This window comes from Rhincodon typus, chromosome 23, assembly GCF_021869965.1.
Source record: "Rhincodon typus isolate 14 chromosome 23, sRhiTyp1.1, whole genome shotgun sequence".
Taxonomy (NCBI): domain Eukaryota; kingdom Metazoa; phylum Chordata; class Chondrichthyes; order Orectolobiformes; family Rhincodontidae; genus Rhincodon; species Rhincodon typus.
The window spans coordinates 18337689-18360592 of NC_063354.1; the positions used below are offsets into that span (position 1 = coordinate 18337689).

General features: G+C 40.9%; 1 protein-coding gene across 1 annotated transcript in view; it reads right to left on the reverse strand.

Annotated features, from left to right (window-relative positions):
* Positions 1-22904, reverse strand: part of bahcc1b (BAH domain and coiled-coil containing 1b) — a 133790-nt gene that overhangs the window by 78580 nt on the left and 32306 nt on the right. Inside the window, exon 8 of the mRNA XM_048610840.1 lies at positions 19570-19701. Within this exon, the coding sequence (XP_048466797.1) occupies positions 19570-19701 (132 nt within the window). The remainder of the gene's footprint in view (positions 1-19569; positions 19702-22904) is intronic.

A 22904-nucleotide genomic window follows, 5' to 3' on the forward strand; every position in this document is an offset into this window, starting at 1 on the left:
GATGCTGCTTGGCCTGCTGTGTTCATCCAGCCCTGCACCTTGTTGTCTAGCATTAGTTAAAACTTTTGAGAAATACTAAAACTTAAGGCACCAATGTAATGCACAACGAGAAATGTTCTGACCAATTCTCTGTACTAGCCATGTGTCATGTTCCCTTTTGAGCCCCGATCCCACCTGGAGGCAAGCTAATAAAACAATGGGGAACAGAGATGGGGGGTTTTTAAAGGAAACAGTATGTGTGCTGTTACCAAGGAGTTGATTCATGTGATTCCCCAAGGGCTCTGAATGAATTGAATCTGATATTCAAATACACACTGGGAACTCTTAATCATTTTATGCAAAGAAGTGGCACAGATATCGTTGACAGATGTTGACTTTAATGTGGCAGGTCACATGTAAAATATTCTCTTGCACTTCCTGCTGACAGTATCATATATATTGTGTGCGTGTTTGTACTTGAAATATTTTTAAAAAGAACAGTAAAATAAAAGTCAGCTTCTGTCACCAGAACTCTGTCCAACTCTGTTGTTGAAGCCCTTTCCTGTTCCTCTTCAAAAGCTGCCATGGGAAAAAGGAACGCAACACTTGGAGGATATCAGGATGGTGAGGATTATCAGGAAGGCACAACGCGTAGAAAGGATGCCACACAGATTGACAAGGAAACTCAACTGGTTTATAAAGTCTACCTCAACCACTAGATATTTCACTGCTTTGGAATTTATTCCAAATGGTGTTTCTACACGTGTTCACTGTTAACTTTGTAATTTGCTGTCTCTTTCAGTTCCATGTTTGTTCACACCAGTCTCCACGAAATCCTACAAATCCAACAGCAGAATAGGCATTCCAATATCATTGTTCTCTCTAAGGCCAACATCCCCAGCAATGAGGCACTGGTTACAGGCCATCATCTCTGCTGGGCAGGCCATATGCCTGACACAAAGATTTCCAAAGCAAGCTTTGTCACAGCAAGCCATTACTCGGAGGGTCTTCAAAGATGTCCTCAATGACTCCCTGATAAAATGCAACCTCTCCACCAACTTGTGGAAATCTCTTGCCCAAGACCACTCAAACTGGAGAAGAAGCAGCTCTGAAGGTGCCAACCATTTTGAGCATCTCCAACAGGCCCAGGTGGAAACAGCAGAAGGAGCGTGTGTGAAAATCCAAACATCCATCCACCCGGATATTCAAACACTACCTACCCCCCACCTCTGGCAAGATATGCGGATCCAGCACGAAGGCTATTTGGTCTTCGCAGTGCCCACAACTCCAGTGTGGAAGAAAGTTATTCTGCAGCAATTTGCCACCTCATGGCATGACAAATGCCCCCACTCAACAATTAATGTCAAGCCAGGGGATCAATGGAGATCCAATGGAGAGTGCAGGAGGACATGCCAGGAACACCACCAGGTTGTCAACCTAGTGAAGCTACATGACTACTCACATGCCAAACACCATAAGCAGCAAGTGATAGACAGAGCTAAGCAATCGCACAACCAGATCAGATCTAAGCTCTGCAGTCCCGCCACATCCAGTCGTGAATGGTGGTGGACAATTAAACAACTCACTGGAGGAGGAGGCTCCACAAATAGCCCCATACTCAATGATGGAACAGCTCAGCACATCAGTGCAAAACATATGGCTGAAGCACACACAGCAATCTTCAGCCAGAAGTGATGAGTGGGTGATCCATTTCAGCCTCATCTGGTAGTCCCCATCATCACAGATACCAGTCTAGCTAATTTGAGTCACTCCACATGATATGAAGAAATGGTTGGAGGCACTGGATACTGCAAAGGCTATGGTCCCTGTCAAAATTCCAGAAGTGATGAGGAAGACAAGCCAATCCCCTAGCCAAGATCTTCTAGTACAACTACAATTCTGGCATGTACCTGACAGTGCAGAAAATTGTCCAGGTACGTCCTGTACACAAAAAGCAGGACAAATTCAACCTGGTCAATTACTACCCTAACCAGTCTACTCTTGATTATCAGTGAAGTGATGGAAGGTGTCATCAACAGTGCTATCAAGCAGCACCTGCACGGCAATAACCTGCTCAGTGATGCCCAGTTTGGGTTCCACCAGGGCCACTCAGCTCCTGACCTCATTACAGCCTTCGTTCAAACATGGAGAAAAGAGCTGAATTCGTGAGATGAGGTGAGAGTGACAGCACTTGACATCAAGGTCACATTCGCCTAAATGTGGCATCAAGGAGCCTTAGCAAAGCTGGAATCAATGGGTATCATGGGGGACAAATTCTTCACTGGTTGCAGTCATATCTGGCACATAGAAAGATGTGATGTAGAGGTGCCAGTGTTGGGCTGGGGTGGACAAGGTCAGAAAACGCACTACACCAGGCTATAATCCAACAGGTTTATTTGAAATCACAAGTTTTCGGAGCCTTGCTCATTCTTCAAGTGTTAGTGAGGTGGTATCAGACACAGAATTTATAAGTAAAAGATCAAGGTGTCACACAACTGTTGAGGATGTATTAAACAAACCTAAGATGCTGTTAAATGTTTAATGAGTTAGAAGCTTTTAATTGATTTATATGTAAATAACTGAATTCCTTTCAAATCACTGCCCTGAGAGAACTAAAGGTTTTATCAACTAAAGGTTTTATTAGTGTAAAAAAGAGGTGACATTTTAGGTCAGACAATCCATGTTAGGTGTGAGACCTTGTTTAGAATCTTTATGTTTTGGCTTGGAGTCAGACTGGTTTTATTTCTAAAATAGGAATCTATGAAATGCCACATTGACTGACTGTCTGTAAATTGTGTGCTTTTTGAACAAAGTAGAATGTATCTGCAAATACAAATTCACCCCATAGATTTATATGTGAGCGTTTGTGCGTGTGTGCGTGTGTGGAGAGAGAGAGTGTGTGTGTGTGTGTGTGTGTGTGTGTGTGTGGTGGGGGAGAAGAGAGAGAAAGTGTGTGTGTGTGCGCGCGCGCTTGAATGACAGTGTGTGTATGAGACAGGATCTGTGTGAGAGTGTGTGTATGTGTGGGTGTGTGAGTGTGTTTGTATGAGTGAGTGTATGTACATGTATGCGTTTGGGCAAGTGTGTGTGTGAGAGTGTATAGTGTGGTTGGGTCACCCTAGTGCAACATGAACCCAAGATCTCGGTTAAGGCCGTCCTCATAAGCACTGACCTTGGCTATCAGCCTCTGCTCGGCCACTCTGCATTGTTGTGTATCCCAAAGTCTGTCTTGGAGGACATTTACCCGAAGATCCGATGCCGAATGTTGTTGACTGCTGAAGTATTCCCCCAGTGGGAGGGAACATTCTTGTCTGGCGATTGTTGCGTGGTGTCTATTCATCTGTTGTCATAGTGGCTGCATGGTTTCGCCAATATACCATGCCTCAGGGCATCCTTGCCTGCAGCATATGAGATAGACAATGTTGGCCGAGTCACGAGTATCTGCTGTGCAGTGGGTGGTGTTCCCGCGTGTGATGGTAGTGTCATGTCTTGCAGAGGTTGCCATGACAGGGTTGTATAGTGTGGTGGTTGATGTCCTGAAAGCTGGGTGGTTTTCTGCGAACAATGGTCTGTTTAAGGTTTGGCGGTTGTTTGAAGGGGAGAAGTGGAGGTGTGGGGAAGATCTTGGCGAGGTGCTCATGGTCATTGATAATGTGTTGAAGACTGCAAAGGACATGGATTAGTTTCTCCACTCCAAGGAACTACTGGACGACAAAGGGTGCCCTATCGGACTTATCCCGTGTCTGTCTTCTGAAGAAGTCATTATGGTTTTTCACTGTGGCCTGTTGGAACGAGCAATCGATGAGTTGAGCATTGTATCCTGTTCCAATGAGGGCTCCCTTCAACACCTTCAGGTGTCTGTCGCGTTCCTCCTCATCCTGTGTATGTACAGGGCTTTTCCGTAGGGGATGGTTGTTTTAATATGTTTAGGATGGAAGCTAGAGAAGTGCAGCATCACGAGGTTATCCTTGGGCTTGCAGTAGAGTGAGGTACTGAGGTGTCCGTCGTTGATGGAGATGCCTGTGTCTAAGAATGAGACTGATTCTGGAGAGTAGTCTGTGGTAAGTCTGATGGTGGGATTAAACTTGTTGATATCGCTGTGTAGTTGTTTCAGTGATTCCTCACCATGAGTCCAAAGGAAGAAAATGTTGTCAATGTATCTGGTGTATAGCATTGGCTGGAGCTTCTGCGCAGCAAAGAAGTCTTGTTCTTTCTTGGACACTACCATCACACGTGGGAACACCACCCACCACACGCATGGCAGATACTCATGTGACTTGGCCAATGTTGTCTATCTCATACGCTGCAGGCAAGGATGCCCCGAGGTATAGCATATTGGTGAGACCATGCAGACACAGATGAATGGACACCATGCAACTATCGCCAGACGGGAATATTCCGTCCCAGTTGGGGAACACTTCAGCAGGGTGAATTTATATTTGCAGATACATTCTACTTTGTTCAAAAAGCACACAATTTATTGATAGTCAAAGCACACAATTTATTGATAGTCAAAGCACACAATTTATTGATAGTCCGGCATTTTATAAATTCCTATTTAGAAATAAAATCAGGCTGACTCCAAACCAAAACACAAACAGATTCTAAACAAGGTCTCACCAGATTGTCTGACCTAAAATGTCACTTCTTTTTTACACTAATAAAACCTTTAGTTGATAAAACCATTAGTTCTCTCAGGGCAGTGATATGAAAGGAATTCAAGGATTTACATATACATGTTAATCAATTAAAAGCTTCTAACTGGTTAAAAATTTAACAGCATCTTAGGTTTGTTTAATACATCCTCATCAGTTGTGTGACCCTTTGAACTCTTACTTATAAATTCTGTGTCTGATACCACCTAATGATTTTTACTATGATTGGCTTATTTAAATAACGTTGTCTAAACAATGTATTTCTTTTCAACCTGGCTGTTTAATTGATAACATCACAAATGGATCACGTAGTCCTTGGACAATTCCCTGACTGCAATAGGAAAAATATCAGCTGAGGTATATAATGGTGGAACAATCTGCCCTGCCAGGCTGCTGCCTTCACAGTCAAGTTGAGAAATACCCTTAATGAGGGCTGAAATTAATGTTATTAGGTAAACGAAGAAAATATTCATTTATTTGTCCCCCTAAAACCGATGAATCACTTTTGAGTTTTGAGCATCCCACGAAGTTGGCAAACATCTCAGCCAGTTTGTACTTTGCAGCAAAGTCATAAAAGGCAAAGAAGTGAATGACCAAATACACGGATGTAGAACCATCAGAATTCCCTCTTCCTTCATCAAATTGTGTGCGGCATCTTTAAGTCTACTTAAGCAAGTTGGCGAAGCCTTGGGTTCACATTTAATTCAAATGAAATCACCTTCAGCAATTCAGCGGTTCCTCAACACTGCAGTGGAGTGCCACCCTGGGTTATGTGTTCAAATCTATCTCTTAAATCCATCATCTGACCTAAAGATGGGATGTTACTACCTGAAATATTAGGCTGAATTAATACACAAATGGAAATCTAGGATTACTAAGGCAGTGTAGACTAATCAATTACCTACTTCCATGATTTATGACTTTTTATTTAAATTATAATTTGGTCACTTCTTTTCACTGGTTTTTAATAATTTATTCACATTCACCTCTTGAGGGCAAAATTTAAAATGTCAACAAACTGATGCAGGGAAAAAAGTGTAATTTGAAACCAAACGGAATATCATTGATGGGTATATGCTGGCTGATTTCCAATACAATCGTTTCTTTTTACATTAATTTCCCTCATTAATTCATTTTAACCCCATATTAATTTTTACAATAAGCTAATATCATCCCAAATTTAATTTATTTAGGACAGGCGTTGATAAATTCAATTTCTGCAACAGGATGAAAATCAAAATATTCATAATTTTGCAATTTGACTAATTACTTCCTGAAGTTTCCCATCATTGTCAGTAAACTTCAAGCTCATTATTATACAATTTTTAAGTTCACTTAGCAAGATAATGAGCGAAAAATACTTTAAATGTTAAAATGAATGCCACTGAATTCATTATATACTCTTGGAATGAACCTTCAGAAACCGTGAAGCATTCTTCAGAAAACTACATGGAATTCTTCATATTTTCAGAGCAGAAATTCAATCTAAATGTATTTGAGAACACAGAAAGATACATACAATTTTTTTTTCTGTTCGGTGTATAACATGGATCAGAATTGGCAAATATAATTCATAACCTTTATCCTACTGTTGAAGTACCCAACAATTAGTCGAATCATCGCAATTGTTTATAGGTAATAAGAAAAAAACACTACTAGTAACTCGCATGTAATCTTATTTTTTAATGGCTTATGTATTCAGTATCTTTCAATAATTGAAGATGCAGCGTAAGAATCACTTATAATAAACCATTTAAATTTTTTAAAACTGACGGTCTAAGATTAGCAGCAGTCTGTTTAAGGGCAAACACAGAATTTCACCTGCACAGTATTTTGATGTTTACATGGAATGCGCCATTTTACCTGGCTTCAGAATTTGATCAAAGTGAAAGTAATTCTGGCACCTACACTTTTCAGCAGCTAAATCTTCAAGTTAGCAAGGGATGCCAATCATAAGAATTTGGCACAGTTCTTCAGAGAAGGTTAAGGTGAAAGTTAACAGGAAGATTCAAAATTACGGGGAACTACAACAGAATAAAGAGGAAGTATTGAACGTCAGTGTGTGGCTTTCACAGTTATTAACTTCCACTACCTTTCAGATATGTTGAAGTTAACTCTAAGGATTCTTGTCCATTTAATTTTCAGTACGTGATTAATCGTACTTTGCTAACTGAAGTTTCCTCTGAAATGCTCTTGATTTATGTGTATTGTTTAGAAAACATTTAGACAAAAGGGTTGATTGCACAAAATAGAAGCAGGGTTAAGCTATACCTTTGTACCACTCTAAATTACTTCCTGTAATCCTTTACAGATAAATTCTTATTAATTTTTCCTGATGCCCTGTTTTTAAAACAAAATGGCATTGATTCAAATGCTATCTCCTTAAGGTTTTTCAATTTCTCTAAAGGTACTGACTGAGGACATTACAGTACTGTGAGCTCTATTTGCAAAGGAACAGCAGTGCTTGATGTTGAAAAGCTCTGCATGAAGTACACGCTGGTACATTAAAACAGTTACTCAGAATAGGGTCAATTCAATCCAAACAAACCACTACTCTCTGACTCCTGTAGTACCAGTGGAAGGGTTAGGTCATGGTAACTGAACACATATTTGGTGTGAAACAGAAAATTTGTCAAATAGGATTTGACTGTCCTGTCTCTTCAATTACAAAATACAGTTCCAAGGGGAGACATGATATTCCTTATGACTTGAAGGGTTTTATATATGTTCAGCAGCAACAATGTTCAGCAAAGGGAATATGTTGTAACACATATATCACCCTTACCCCACTCAGTCCTAAATGAGCTGTGTAAAACCTCCTTTTCCTACCCTCTACGGGTTTGTCACTTTGCTTTCCAATTACTTTGATGCCAACAGATGTGAGAAATCAGGGAAATGTTGACTTCATCTATCCCAGCAGAGCAATTATCTTTCAGATAACACCTCCCATCGCTCCTACCTACAACTACAAACCCTGCTGCTTCCATGATACAGGAACACTGATCTAAATTGAAGTGCTGATGACAAGGAGTAAATTAAGCAAATTGAAATCAGCTTGATCTGAAAATCGCCTCATTTCCCTTCCTTTTCCCAATAAGAACACTTGTTCCACCCCCCTCTGCCCTGTTTGTGGTCTCCTATCTGCCTTTGGTCTATTTGAAGTCTTTCAGCTCTGCAAGCACCTTCTTCACTAGCCTGCGTTATTATACACATGATTATTTTGCAGAAGATACTCTTTTGCAAGGCAGCAGTGGTCAGCTGAGATTCCGCACTTTACTATCACACTTCATTCAAGTTACTAATCCGGCTAATAATTAACAAAAAGAACAGTAATAGAGGGCAAGTGGTCAGAATGTCAGTCAAGCCTGGAATTTAAACTTTTGACCCTCTGTTCATGAGCCCTCTGCCTCACCACTGCTGCTATGGGCTGTAAGGAAGTCTCAAATGCATTTAACAATCATCGGCATTTTTTGATATTGTGCTCGTACATAAACTAAACTTAAAATAATGATAAAAGCACAGAATGAAAAACATCCTGTGGCTTATTAACATTTTCCTTTCACATACCATATGCAATGTGCCTGATGTTGTGACTCTACCCTAACAATTTAACTTCTTTATGAAAACTGCTCCCAGATTCCCAAAGATAATCAGGTAGAGCTCTAGAATAATGATTTGTCCCTATACCTGCAATGTTCAACCGTGATATGCAAACCAGTCCCACAGTATAACCATGCATATAAATTTTTTCATTATTTTAGTCTTTGGCTCAGGCTATTATCTGCAATTCTGGTGCTGACTAAATATTTGACAACTTTATTTGGTTCATTGATACAGTGTTATCTGTTAATTTCATTTCTGTCACTTTTTCCTGTTGTGCTTTCTATCTTCAGTCCACTGAAGGTGGTGAATAATGGTAGAGGATTTCTTAAAATGAGGTAGTACAGAAGGAGGCTATTCCACCCAATGGACCTCTTTGTAAGTGCCTTCTTACTAGACACACTCTTAATAACTATATCTGCATTGCTCTGAAAATTTTTAACCTGTAAGTATTTATCCAATTCCTTTGGAAAGTCATTATTTGCAACAAGGTCTGGCACCCTTTCAGGTTATGCATTCCAGATCTTAATAAATTGTTCCATGAAATCAAGTCTCTTCCCACCTTTCTGGATCATTTGCCAAATACCTCGAGACAGGCTTTATATCTGAAAAAATAGATATTCCATAATACATAATACCCTAATCAAAGAAACTGCATCCTTGGGTGTGGTCTAATTAGGAGATGTTGGAAAGTAAAAATGGCTAGCATCTTTTCAATGCAATATTTGGAAGATATCATGGATCTGTGAATGACAAACTAGTGTGGCGGGAGGGTGGGAACTGGAACAACAGGCCAGTAGGTTCAGGGACTGGGACAAAAGAGAGACTGAGATATGCATAGCACAGAGTAACAGCAAGCAGAGGGAAGTCACAGAGCTCAGGGGTGGGAGAATTGAATTGCTGATCAGGGATCACATCACAGTTGTGTTGAGAAAGGACACATTGCAGGGAGCTTGCAGTGAGGCATCATGGGTGGAGATCAGGAACAGGAAGGGTAAAATCACATTTTGGGAGGTTTCTAAAGACCTCCCAACAGCCCACGTGAGATACAGGAGCAGATATGTAGACAGATACCCGAAAGGTGTGAAAAAGCAAGGGAGTTGTGGTGGGTGACTTCAACTTTCCCCTTACTGACTGGGACTCCATTACAGCCAGGGGATCAGATGGAGAGCAATTTGTTAGATGTGTCCAGGAGAGCTTTTTGAGACAGTACGTTGACAATCCAACCAGACAGAAGGCCATATTAGATCTGGTACTAGGAAATGAGCCAGGACAAGTGATCGAAGTTTCAGTAGGACAGCATTTTGGGCTTAGTGACCATAACTCATTAAATTTCAAGTGGTCATGGATTAGAACAAGGATGGCCCTCAGGTTAGGGTACTTAACTGGGCAAGGACCAATTACATCCAAATTAGATAGGAACTGGTGAATATGGATTGGGAGCAGTTTTTTGAGGGCAAATCTACATCTGGCATGTGAGAGGCTTTTAAAGTTGATTAAAGTGCAAGACATGCACGTCCCTGCAAAACTGAAGGATAAGAATGGCAGGATTCAGGAACTATGGATGACAAGGGAAATTGAAAGCTTAGTTGAAAGGTAAAAGGAAGCATACGATAGGTCTAGGTAGTTACAAACTGACAAAGCCCTTGAGGAGTATAGAGAAATTAGGAAGGAACTTATGCACAGAATTAGGAAGGCTAAAAGGTACCATGAAGTGTATTTAGCAAACAGGGTCAAGAAGAATCCCAAGGCTTTTTATGCATATATTAGAAGAAAGAGGACAGCAAGGGAAAGAGTAGGACCACTCAAGGACAAAGGAGGGAAGTTATGCGTGGCGCCACAGGAAGTGGGAGAGATCCTTAATAAGTACTTTGTATCAGTATTCACTGAGGAGAAGGACATGACTGATGTTCAGGTCAGGGGTGAGTGTGTGAATACTCTATAGAATGTCAATATATTGAAGGAGGAAGTTTTGGGTATCTTAAATTGCATTAAGGTAGACAAGCTCCCAGGGATCTATCCTAGGTTGCTGTGAGAGGCAAGGGAAGAAAAAGCTGGGGCATAAGCAGATATCTTCACATCCTCTTTGACCACAGGTGAGGCTCCAGAGGATGGGAGATTAGCTAATGTTGTTCCTTTGTTTAAGAAAGGAAGCAGGAATAATCCAGGAAATTATAGGCTGGTGAGTCTGACATCTGTGGTGGGGAAGCTCTTGGAGAAGATTCTGAGGGACAAGATACATGCATATTTGGAAGAAATTGGTCTAGTTAGTGACAGGCAGCATGGTTTTGTACAGGGAGGGTCATGCCTCACCAACCTGATTGAATTTTTTGAAGAGGTGACAACGATAATTGATGAGGAAAGCTGTGGATGTAGTTTATATGGACTTTGGTAAGACATTTAATAAAGTCCCTCATGGCAGATTGGTACAAAAACTAAAATCACATGGGATTCAGGGTGGGCTGGCTTACGGATACAAAACTGGCTCGGTCATAGAAGACAGAGGGGAACGGTCAAAAGGTGTTTTTCAGAATGGAGACTGGTAACTAGTTGTGTTCCACAGGAATCAGTCTTAGGTCCTCTGTTGTTTGTAGTATATGTAGATGATCTGGAGGAAAATGTGGGTGGTCTGATTAGTAAGTTGACAGATGACATGAAGACCGGTGGAGTTGCTGATAGTCCTAACAACTGTGAAAGGATACAACAGGCTATAGATAGATTGGTGACTTGGGCACAGAAATGGTAGATGGAGTTTAATCCTGATAAATGCAAGATGATACATCTTGGAGGATCAAATTTAGGTGTGAATTATACTGTAAATGGCTGAGCCACATACAGATGGATCTAGGTGTGCAAGTCCACAGTTCCCCAGAAGTGGTAGCACAGGTGGCCAAAGTGATTAAGAAGGCATCTGGCATGTTTGCCTTCATTGGCCAAGGCATGAAGTGCAAGAGTTGACAAACCATGCTGCAGCTATACAAAACCCTTGTTAGGTTGCATTTGGATTATTGTGTGCAGTTTTGGTCACCACTTAAAGCAGAAGGAAGTGGGAGCTTTGGAGAGAGTGCAGAGAAGGTTCACCAGGATGTTGCCTGGTCTCAAAAGCATTGGCTATGAGGAAAAGTTAAAAAGAACTAAGATTGTTTTCACTGGAAAGATGGTGGCAGAGAGGAGACCTTGATAGAGGTCTACAAAATTATAAGAGGCATAGATAGGGTGGATAGTCAGGGCCTTTTTCCCAGGGTTGAAGTTTCAATTACAAGGCGGAACAGGTTCAAGGTGAGAGGGGGCAAGTTTAAGAGACGGAGGTTTTCCCCCTGGTAGGGAGCCTGGAACACATTGCCAGAAGAGGTGGTGGAAGTAGGCACATTGGCACATTTAAGAGGCATCTAGATGGTGACATGAATAGGGAGGAATAGAGGGATATGGGACCGAATAAGGGCAGAAGGTTTGTTTTTTAGTTTAGTTAGGGCATGAAGATCAGCACAGTCTTGGAGGGCCGAAGGGCCTGTTCTTATGCTGTACTTCTCTTTTGTTCTTTTGACATATTCACTCTGTTGTGGGCAGATGGCATTGAGTGGTTAGAATGGGAAACTGGGCATTTGCTGGAATGCAATACTGGAAGTGAACCTCAAATAATTAATAAAACCTCAATTTACATAGTCAATAGGCGTATTGGATGTTGCATGTGGGAGTCTCGTAGGACTACAGTGTGGTGTAACAAGTGTAACATAACATGTGCGCGCACATTGTATACCACCCTTGAACTCTTGGTGGCCATTTTCTGCCTGAGGAAGACATTTTGAGAGTTAAGGTCTTTTGTTATTGTGTCAACATGAAGATAATAGACACACACATTTGTGTGCATATTGAACTGGAACACATCCCTGTCACCACAACAGATTAATGACAGCCAGTGATATGTGTGTCGCTGGTCCAAGTAAATACAGTAAGTAGATCTTCACAGTTGTGGTGCCTACATTTGAAAGGTGTTGCAAGTGTTGGTGGTCAAAACACAAAAATAAAAGCACTATGTGCCTCAGCTAGCATTCATCAAATTATTTAGCCTTTTCCCAGAAAGGAACACATGGTTCAAAGTCTGGACAGGCTCAATTTAAGTTAAAGACTGATAGATAATTTAGTAATCATGTCTTAAAGCATTTACTTGGAAAGAGGGTAAAAACAGGGAATTAAACACTATTAACCTTTCAATAGATGGTAAATTATACCGCTGGTTATATATCACTGGTTATGTTCATTTGAAAACTGACCTGAAATAACATCTAGTCTGCTCTAATTCAGGTACTGCAAGAGTGAACCCTTTGTCCTCACTGGGAGATTTTTGTTGTTGAAAGAAAGCATTTTGCTTTGAAGGAAGTTTTATTTCTGCTGAGGGCAAAAGGGTTCAAACTACCCACATAATCTAGGGCTCAGAAATATCAGACTGAATGCAATCAATTAAATTTTAATTATTAGGTTTTCACCAAGTCTATTCCACTAGAATTCACAAAGGCAGACTTCCCATTCTTATCTCTCCTAGACAGGGCCAAAGTTCAGAGGCTACTCTATCATACAACTTTCTGGAGCAAGTCTCTGAGGAGTTCACTCCATTAGCAGTTTGAGGAGAATATTCCAGGTCAGGCTTCTTTGTGCCTCTGACACAAATTACGACTGAAATACAACAAAAAAGAAACTGTTGTAGCTCGCTACTTGCTCATCCTGACAGGCTTTCCTTTGGGAAGACAGTAAAGTGCTACACCAGAAGCATGTTATTCATACAGTTACTAAGGATGCTATGCCATTCGGATGAGACTTTCAATTAGTCAATTGAAGCACTTCTACATTCATACTCAGCATGACTACATTAGAACTCACTTCAGGTAACAGGACTGATAAAAGGCATTCCTTTTGTATATGGCTTCATATTTCAAATTGCAGGCCATTGGTACTACACAAGGAAGTACCAATAGCGACAAGCAGGTGCCAGAAAAGCTCAGTGCTGCAAGTCTATCTGATGTGCAAAATCTGAAACACTAAATTGTAGATCAGAGTTTATACACAGTTCACTCCAAAGGGAAGACCTGAATAAGGACATTTCAGAAGAGGTTTTTACAGTTAGTGCTAGGGCTATCAGCCGCAATGATTTTAATTCCTCTGTTGAAACAAGCCAAATTCATTCCTGAATGCTTGAGTGAAAGTATCATGTACAACAGGATTCATTGTAAATCTCAGCAAGTACTAAGTGCTGTGACTGCCTTCAAGTGACAGGTTTGGGATAAGGTGGAACTTTCATCCACTCTTTGGGCTCTGATTCTGTCCGAAATACTAGGATCAGGGGCATTAGAATATTTTGGGTTGCCTCCTACGTGATTTTTGATGCCTTTTTTAAAATTTGTGTATGGGACATGGGCCTTACTGGCTGAGCCATCATTTATTGCCCAGTCCAGTTGCTTTGGAGAAGCTGTGGTGAGTTGCCTTTTTGAACCACTACTGTCAAGACACCCCTGATGTTGTTAGAAAGGGAATTCCAGGATTTCTATCCAATGACAAAGAAGGAATGGTGATATATTTCAAGGTCAGAATGGCATGAAAAATGGCTATTTCTGTTTGCCATAAGATCTACTAGATTCATCATTTTTATAACTCATTGATGTAGGAAAACTAGCTATTAAATTGTAAAATGTGCCCACTGCCCGATGGGACCAGATTTTAGTACACGAGAGCAGAGAGCAGTGCACATGAGATGCGCCATCTCACACTCAATTCTTGCTGTGATAACCACATGGAAAGAGACGGAGACACAAACTGTCTGGCCCCAGGAGAAAGACAAAAAATAGGTGTGCATGCCCAATATGACTCAATACCTCTTCAGAACATTTGCCCAGATTGCACAGTTGTCATGAAAATAACTTTTAGTGATGTGTAGTTATAGGTGTTCAGGTTATGTAGATTGAAGTTCCAACTGACTACCATCTTTAGGAGTCATTTGAGATGGAAAACATTTTCAACTCCCATTTCTGTATGCACTGAAATGTAAATACAAGAAGTGGAAGAACAATTTCTGACATCTTGGGGGTTATTGTGCTACTCAGTCCAGCTTGTTTTATCTCATTTACTTTGGATCACATGGAGGCAAGGAGATGAATTTCAATTTTATTTAAAGGTTTTATCACACTCTGCACCATTTAAAACTTACAGTTCCAACTCATTCTGATGCAATTTTCTTAAGTTCAAGCAAGTTGTAATTTCTGTTATTAATAGCCATTTTTTTTTCAAATGCACACTGAAAATAAATCTAATATCCATTATTTTTTTGGTATGCTTTGTAGCCATATTTACTCGAAATTTCAGCCTGCCTGTTTCCTGGCAGATTGAGACATTTTAGTGGCCAGATATTTTCCAGATAATCATTGTTTGAATTGCAAGTAGGTAAGTGCATTGTCAAAAGGGATTCCACCCAATCCCTTCCTTACAATGGTTGCAAGATGCACGCTAAGTAAAAACTCAAGCCAACTGAAACTGGGGAAGGAGGGGTGTTGTCCAGAAGTGCAGCCTCACCAGTGGTAATCACAGGTTGGAAATAAGACATGCCAATGTGTAGCTTTCTGTGCACTATCTTAACAAGTTTCGACAGAGAGAAAGGTCAGAGCCGTAGAAATTAGATTGCAGTACAACACTAAAATTATCTGTAAACCGATCTCAATCTTTTGGTCTTATAAGATTTTAGTAAAGTGGCTATGACCAAGTGAAATGAATGCCAATTCATTTGAGACCTTTGTGGTTGTTAAGCAAATGTTTCATAATTTCATGATTCAAAACTGTTTCAAAGTGCTCGCAAGGATTGTAAACGACTCATTGTTGGAGGCTGTTTCTGAATCTCAAGCAAGACTGCATTTATTGACAATAAAAGAAGTAATTAGTCATTCGATTGTGTGCTCTTATGCTTAGTGAGGATTGTTTTTTCCCTAACCTATTACTTTTGACAAAGTCTCCTACTGGGAAACTAAACCATTCATTCAACTTTAATGTGATTGGCCATTTGTACAAATTGTACTACCTTCACTGAAATAGTATATTTGATACATTACATACACCAATCACATTACTGACTAGCTTTAAGGAGTTATGTAGATAAACACTCCTGCATGGAATTGGGGCGGGGGAAGGGGTGAGAAAAGGGTCCAGTAGAAGAGGGTCTTCCAGTGTGGGAATGCCATCCCTTCACAGATAATGAATGATAATAAGGCCCTGTGATAATGAGCACTACCACAGCGTAACCAATGACTTCAGTTTCTGCAGAGCTGGAGGTTTCATGCAAGTTTGGTCACAGTTTCCAAGTTGCATTAAGCAGTTGTGATGAGTACTGAGAGCATGCTGAACATGTCTTGAAGTTTCTAGCTCCTTTCTTTCGAAACATTGCTTTTAAAAAAAAGTTATATTTAAGATTGACATATTCATCTTCAAAGCTTTTACCATACTGAGATGTGTAAAAATAATGCTGATTTTACAATCACTTTAATGGCAATGCCTTGTGACAAAATTACTCTAGGTAATATAAAAATATTTTATGTTGCTGCTTTTACATGTTGCTGATGTTTCTCATCTTGCATCATCAGGGCAAATGCAAGAATGCCATATTTCAACGTCACAACAAATTAGTCAAGCTATGTTGTTGATAATTCGAACTTGGTCCTTTGACCTGATGAACACAAAGTGAAAAGCTTCAGCAACAATTTTCTTGTATCTGCAATGGTCATGTTCTTCTGTGAATGACCAAGTTACTGTCAATACATTTATGAGTAATTCTCCAATGGACTTCCAGCTTCAAGTCCTGTGGGTACAAACACCAGCCTCTAAAGACAGTTTAAATTCATTCTTCTACAGTGTCCTAAATTTTCTGCTGTTCTCTCTCAGGTCAATTATCAGAATGCTATGCAGCAACGTGAGCGTTGTTCCTGACTGTACCTGTTCTGATGAAATGTCACTCAACCTGAAACATTGACTCTGTTTCCCATGCTATCTAATGTGCTGAATTTTTCCAAAATGTTCTGCTTTTGTTGCAGACTTCCAGCTTTCACAATATTTTACATTTGTATTAATATTATTTCTTTAGTCAGCAGATACTCATGCTCTCATTGAGATAAATGAAGTTTCAGCTTTTCGTCTGAGCTGGAAATCTGTAAAACTGAACAACAATTTTCAATTATCTACCTCCGTAGACATTCTAAAGCATTCTGTGGTGTTTCGTAGGCAGTATTATCAAACAGAATTTGAAACCATAAGATAATATGAGTGCAAGTGACTGACTATTTTAGCTAAATACATTGGTTTTATGAAGTGTCTTTAAGAGGGAGAGAGAGGGAATGCAAGAGCTTAGAACCTAGATAGTTAACACTGAGAACTTCAGAAAAAACACTGCAATTAATAGCCATTAATTTCCGTGTATAAGAACAGCTCCAGAGCACATCCTTAGTGTGTCTGAGATAAGAACCAAGGTCTGTAGCATTTACACAACTGTTGATCTCTGACCTTCTGCAATTTGTTCATGTACCTGTGCTGGATGGATCAGTACAATGGCACGCCTGTTGCCTGGCAGCACAGATCAAAAGTAAACTTTATTGTTCCTTGTGGTATTTGTGTACTATCTGTGACATCGATAAAATCCATAACAGGAGCGCAGGCTGAAACCATTCTGGCAAGGTTTGTCATTTTGAATGATATTGTGGTGGGGTAGGTGTAAGGTGGCTCACCTGCCCTTGGGGCAATTGAGACCCTGACATGGTCAATTACCATCACTAGTATTTTAATCAATGGGACAAGCTGTCTATTCCACTTGGCAAGGCTACCAGGTAAATACTAACTGGGCGAGGGGAGGATGTGGGGTTTGGTGGTGGGCACAATAGGTGGGTCCTGTTTGGGCTCCCTATGGCTAACAGGAGCACCAACAATGGTAATCCCAGGCCTCACCTGTTCACTCCATTCTGGCCGCTAAATAGTTGCCACCATCCCCTCCCTGAGTCTCCTTGCTGGAGCATGCCTCACCGGCCCTGACACAACCAGACCATTTGCCATGATGTGTCTGACCTTTCAATGATGGATCTTTGAGGTGGGCTGGACGTTGGTCCTAGTAGTGGTCACCACTCCCAGGAATTCCACCGGCACTGGAGCGATCTGAGGGGGTGCAGATGTCCTCCTGGGTGGGGCAGCTGGAAAGCCAAGCCAGGGCGGGGAGCTTAGTCCTGAATTTTCAGCTATGGAGGTATTGTGTAGGGGCCAACTATGTCTGTGAAAAATTCCTGTTGTGAATTCAGAAGGGGAACATTCTACTGAAGCAACACCCTTTCGAAGTAGCATGTCTTCAGAGGTAGCTTGTGCATTTATATAGCTATAGAAAGGGGAATAGCATGCAGAGGGAGCCTGCCCATACTGTATGATATGTTGGTTAGACCACACCTGGAATAATTTGCCAGCACTGGTGACTGACACACAAGACAAGCAGTGAAGCCCAGGAGCAGTACAGAAATGAGCCATATGACCATATCCCAGCTTTGGGAAGGGGTGGTATGAACGAGTGGATAGAAATCTGATCTTACAGAAGTACATAGTAAAGTAAATGGTATGGAAAAGATTGATGTTGAAAGTTATTTCAAATTGGGAGAACAGGACTAAGAGTCACAGGTGCAATCTAGTTGGGGCTGAATTAGCTCAGTTGCCTAGACAGCTGGTTTACAACACAATGTAACACTAATAGCATGAGTTCAATTCCCATAGGAGCTGAGATCACCATGAAGGTCCCGCCTTCCTAACCTTGCCCCTTGTCTGAGTCATGGTGTCCCTAATATTAAACTTACCACCAGGTATCCCTCTCTAATGAGGGACTATGGTGACTTTACCTTTTGGTAAAAGCCAAATTTGAGAATGTTGCTTGGAAGATCTTTATGAAGCAAACTGTGATGAAAGCACTTGGAAAAGTGGAGACAAAAACCCAGGAATGGATTAAGAAACAATTAGACTTTAGGGCGGAGGAACAATTGGGTTTCCTGGAAGCGTAAACTAAGATGCAATTTGGAATAAGCAGTTGAAATCTTTTCTATGATGAATAATGGATTGAACATAATATCTTGAAAACCATATATCTAAATCTTTATGTTAATAGGATCCTTAGCTATAGACTTTTTCAATTTGCTTTCTACATTAGTAACGTTTCAGGAAACAGTAGCATATCAGACCAATGCAACTTAACTCTGTTCAAAAGTTGTATGAATTCTACCTGACTTGGCCTAAAGCAAACTCCTCTTTTGACAAATACATGTACATTGCAATTGTATTTCGGTGGTTGATGGCACACTGGCAACATTGATGAGTCATGGCCCACCCAGCAAAACTATTGTGGCATATGTCTCCAATATTACCGCTGATTCTATTGGTAAGAGAAGCCCAAAGCAGCTTGTCATCGATTTCCCCCATGTGGAAGAATAGCTACTGGTGAGTTACACAGCTTGAATATTTTGCTAAAATGCTTCAGATATATTTATTGTGCTATATCAGTTGGATTGGAAGGAGTTCAAACTGAGCATTGTCTGAATTAGAAATCAGTATCTGAATAGACTTATTCCCAACTTTCTCAACTCTGCATTTCACTGAAGTCCTCTTTCTAGCAGCTGTCTTCTAGAACTGCAACAGCTGCTCATTTAACATCAAAGTATCATGGCAGTAAGAGAGAGTTTTAATGTTTTTTAATTTTCATGGAAGTTGCTATTAGAATATCATCCAAATCTAGTCTGAATGAGGAAAAAGACCATATCTTGCATTTATATGGTGCCTTTCATTGACATCACACAGCACTTTACACCCAATTAAATACTTCTGACGTACCGTTCCTGTTGTAATTTAGAAAACGTAGCTGCCAATTTACGCACAGCAAGCTCACACAAACAGCAATGGGATAATGCTAACATAATCTATTTTCATGATGTTGATTGTGGAACACATATTGGTCAGGAAACTGAGAATAACCCCCAATCCTACTGCAAATAGTCCCAGGCAGCTTTTCATCCATGTGAAAGTATAGAGGGGATGTGAGTTTAATGTGTCATCTGAAAGATGAGACCCATGATTGTGCAGCATTCTTTCACTTCTACTCTGGAGGATCAATCCTGATTCTTATGCTCAAGTGGGACACAAAATCACAACTTTCTGATTCACAGTGGGAATGCTATCACTGTGCCACATCTCAAGCAGCATGAAGACCAGAATTTCACCTGATCTAGAGTATTTGACATTATTCTAAATGCACCATGGAATAGAAGTTTTAAAACAATAAAAAGCCACTTACTTAGCTTTTTTGCTGTCACATTTCTCCAGTTCACTAAGCTGTCCAAGAGATGAAAGAACAGTGGAAAGATGTTTGCGTTTTCTTGGTCGCCCTGGTCCTCTTCTTGCTGGGCTTCTTGAGTTTTCATCTCTCCTATAAACCGGGATGCAAATAAAGCTATCAACTCTTGTCATTGCCAGAATTTCACCTTGCATTTTCATCTATGTGTCTCTTCATAATTCCCTTTTACAGACTATTGCCAACAGTCAAACATCCTCCAACTAGTAGGTGAGACTGTCTGGGCCATGACGTTTTCCACCAGTGTAAATGATGTGGCACTGTGATTGGCTAGGAAAAGGATTTATTTAATCAGTTGAGTTGAATTGTGTCAACTTTTCTCACCATGATATGAAGTATCTCATTGGATTGTTGTGTTTTAGCTGGTTGCTCACAGGAAATCTGAAGAAATTTTCCCAACCAAAGCAGGCAAGTTAAGAAGGAAACATTGTCCTTGAATCGAACAAGTCCTGAACTACCTGGGAAGTCTGCCATAAGGTACACTTTGACAGGCACAAGATAATACCTTTATCACAATCCTTTTCTCCCTGACTGCAATCCAAAACTCCAATTTAATTTGATAATATTCACATTTCGAGTACATTTTCTGCTTCAAGGGCAATCATCTCAAGAAATATAACCAGCAGATAAAGAAAAAAGTCACAGACTTTGACGTCATACAATGAGCCAGCAATTTTCCACTAACATTATACCACAACTGATCACAAACATTCAAATTACGACAAGGCGAAATGCACCCATCCCCAAGAGTAGGAAGGTCATTGGCAATTTTAGTAACAATCCCAAAATGCTTATCACAAAATACGATGAAATGTCAATTTTCTGTAATTATTATTAGACAGGCTATGACAAAAAGAAAATAACATAACATGGCCGAATGTCATTCTCTAAAAGAACTGGTCAAGCAATAACAACTGCAGCGATATAGTTTCACACATAAAGTATGGTCACCTGGGGCAGGGTACTGGAACATGATCAGTGTCTATAGAACCACAGTCCAGCCCATGGAGGATATGCTGTCATGTAAGGGGGTGGGGGGAAAACTCGGGAGAACTACTAACTTTTAGGATAAAATTGGGATAGAACGCTGAGTGTCTATGTTGGTGTCAGAATTGATTGGGACTGTCTGACATTGTTGTATGTTACTATGGTGCGAGAGTACTCTCGAGTTTTCCCCCCACCCCCTTACATGACAGCATATCCTTCATGGGCATTAGAAATCTCTGGGTGTCATGGATTTTTTTCTACATGAACATGCTGTCAAAGATCTGACCTGGCTGGCATGGGATGTTCGCATTTAGAATAATGATCAGAAGACAGATTCCTGGCTCAGCGACCTCGCCCTATTGCTCTGCCACACTAGGCAAATTTGTAATAACTCACTGCCACTACCAGAAATCAGCTCATTCAACACTACTTTTGGATCTGCTCGATGTGATGGTCTCTGCATCATGCAACCACTCCCTGAATTGGAGCTTCCTTAGCAAGAATGCTGGAATATTCCATAAACGACTTGATAAAAGTCGATGGAGAGGGATAGGAGCAGACGGTATGGGAAAGTATTTAATTTGGGGAGGGGGAATTACAATGCTATTAGGCAAGAACTATGGGGCACCAATTGGGATCAGATGTTCTAAGGGAAATGCATGATAGAAATGTGGAGGTTGTTTAGGGAGTAGTTGCTACTGGTACTGGATAGGTTTGTCCCACTGAGGCAAGGAAAGGATGGTAAGGTGAAGGAACCTTGGATGACAAGACATGTTGAACACCTAGTCAAGAGGAAGAAGAAAGCTTACTTAAGGTTGAGGAAGCAAGGATCGGACAGGGCTCTAGAGGTCTACAAGGAAGCCAAGAAGGAACTGAAGAATGGACTTAGGAGAGCTAGAAGTGGGTATGAGAGAACCTTGGCGGGTAGGATCAAGGAAAACCCCAAGGCTTTCTATACTTATGTGAGGAACAAGAGGATAGCCAGAGTGAGGGTAAGGCCAATCAGGGATAGTGGAGGGAACTGGTGTGTGGAGTCAGAGGAGGTAGGTAAGGTCTTTAATGAACTTTGCTTCAGTATTCACCAGTGAGATGGACCTTGACGTTTATGAGGACAGCATGAAACAGGTAGATATGCTCGAACAGGTTGTTGTTAGGGAGCAGGATGTGCTGGAAATTTTGCAAAACATGAGGACAGATAAGTCCCCTGGGCCAGACGGGATATACCCAAGGTTATTACGGGAAGCCAGGGAAGAGATTGCTGCCCTTTGGCAATGATCTTTGCGTCCTCACTGTGCACTGGAGTAGTACCAAAAGAATGGAAGGTGATAAATGTCATTCCCTTGTTCAAGAAAAGAAATAGGGATAATCCTGGAAATTACAGACCAGTCAGTCTTACTTCTGTGGTGGGCAAATTATTGGAAAGGATTCTGAGAGATAGTATTTATGATTATTTGGAAAAGCATAGTTTGATTAGAAATAGTCAACATGGCTTTGTGAGGGGCAGGTCATACCTCACAAGCTTTATTGAGTTCTTTGAAGATGTGACAAAACACATCGATGAAGGTAGAGCAGTGGATGTGGTGTATATGGATTTTAGCAAGGCATTCAATGAGGTTCCACATGGTAGGCTCATTCAGAAAGTATGAAGGCATGGGATTCAGGGAACTTTGGCTGTCTGGATACAAAACTGGCTGTCCAATAGAAGACAGAGGGTGGTAGTAGATGGAAAGTATTCAGCCTGGAGCTCAGTGACCAGTGATGTTCCACAGGGATTTGTTATGGGACCTCTTCTCTTTGTGATCTTTATAAATGACCTGGATGAGGGGGTGGAAGGGTGGGTTAGTAAGTTTGCCAATGACACGAAGGTTGGTGGAGTTGTGGACAGCATGGAGGGCTGTTGTAGGTTGCCACGGGACATTGACAGGATGCAGAGCTGGGCAAAGAAGTGGCAGATGGAATTCAACCCAGAAAAGTGTGAAGTGATTCATTTTGGAAGGTCGAATTTGAATGCAGAATACAGGGTTAATGGCAGGATTCTTGGCAGTGTGGAGGAACAGAGGGATCTTGGGGTCCACGTCCACAGATCCCTCAAAGTTGCGACCCAAGTTGATAGGAGGCGTATGGTGTGTTGGCTTTCATTGGCAGGGGGATTGAGTTTAAGAGCTACGAGGTTATGCTACAGCTCTATAAAACTCTGGCTAGACCACACTTGGAATATGCTGTTCAGTTCTGGTCATCTCATTACAGGAAAGATGTGGAAGCTTTAGAGAGGGTGCAGAGGAGATTTACCA